Source organism: Neomonachus schauinslandi, chromosome 12, assembly GCF_002201575.2.
Source record: "Neomonachus schauinslandi chromosome 12, ASM220157v2, whole genome shotgun sequence".
Classification (NCBI taxonomy): Eukaryota; Metazoa; Chordata; class Mammalia; order Carnivora; family Phocidae; genus Neomonachus; species Neomonachus schauinslandi.
The window spans coordinates 819,894-820,891 of NC_058414.1; the positions used below are offsets into that span (position 1 = coordinate 819,894).

Sequence of the window (998 nt, forward strand, 5' to 3'; positions counted from 1 at the left end):
GGGGGCGTGATCACCTTGCCCCAGGAGCCTCTGGGCAAGGCGGCAGCATGTCGGGTAGGCACATGGTATGAGGGTCCCCGGGGTGCTCCTGTCCCCGCTGTCCAGCGCCGCCCAGGGCTGGGCCCCACCCCCTGCTCTCCCGGGTCACGGCCGCATGATGGGGGCGCAGGGAGCCGGTTGTCACACCCTCTGCCTTTGCAGGCACTACGAGACCTTCACCAACTGCACGGAGGTGGAGACCAACGTGGTGGGCTGCTACTGGCCCAACCCCCTGGCGCAGGGGTTCATCAGCGGCGTCCACAGGCAGTTCTTCGCCAACTGCACCGTGGACAGGACGCACTGGGAGGACCCCCCGGACGAGGTTCTCATCCCGCTCATCGCTGTGCCTGTCCTGCTGACCGTGGCCATGGCCGGCCTGGTGGTGTGGCGCAGCAAGCGCCCTGACCAGCTGCTGTGAGGCTCGGCGGTCAGAGGGGCCGCGCCTGGAGAGAGGGAAGGCCGGGCCGGGGGCTGGGGAGCCGCCCAGGACCCAGACCCGGACCCGGCGGTCGTGGGCAGGCGTCACCAGGCCCCGCAGCTCGCTGCAGTCATGCTGCTCACCCAGGCTCTTCCTCTTTCTTGGGCTGGGGAAGAAAACGCACCAAGCCCGGAGCCCGAATCGCTGCTGCTGTGCCCGCTGCCCAGGCTGGGTGTCCAGACCATTCCTTTGCAGAGCCCTGCCTGGCCCTGGCCGGGCCTCCTGCCCTCACCGTGCCCGCTCCCTGGCTCTGACTCCACCTCCCAACCCCACCCCACCCCCTGCCCTGACCCCCCCCCTATCCCGACCCCCCCCCCTGCCCTGACCCCACCCCTATCCCGACTCCGCCCCCTGTCCTGACTCCACTCCCTGCCCTGACTCCACCTCCTGCCCTGACCCCACCCCTGGCCTGACTGACTCCACCTCCCAACCCGACCCCACCCCCTCTCCTGACCACACTCCCTGCCCTGACCCCACCCCC

At 70.2% G+C, this 998-nt stretch overlaps 1 protein-coding gene across 1 annotated transcript; it reads left to right on the forward strand.

Moving 5' to 3' along the window:
• Positions 1-157: 157 nt before the first annotated feature.
• RAMP3 (receptor activity modifying protein 3) lies at positions 158-472 on the forward strand. Its single transcript, XM_044920205.1, has one exon. It carries the CDS (start codon positions 158-160, stop codon positions 455-457), a length of 300 nt encoding a protein of 99 aa, XP_044776140.1. The 3' UTR covers positions 458-472.
• The last annotated feature ends 526 nt before the right edge of the window (positions 473-998 follow it).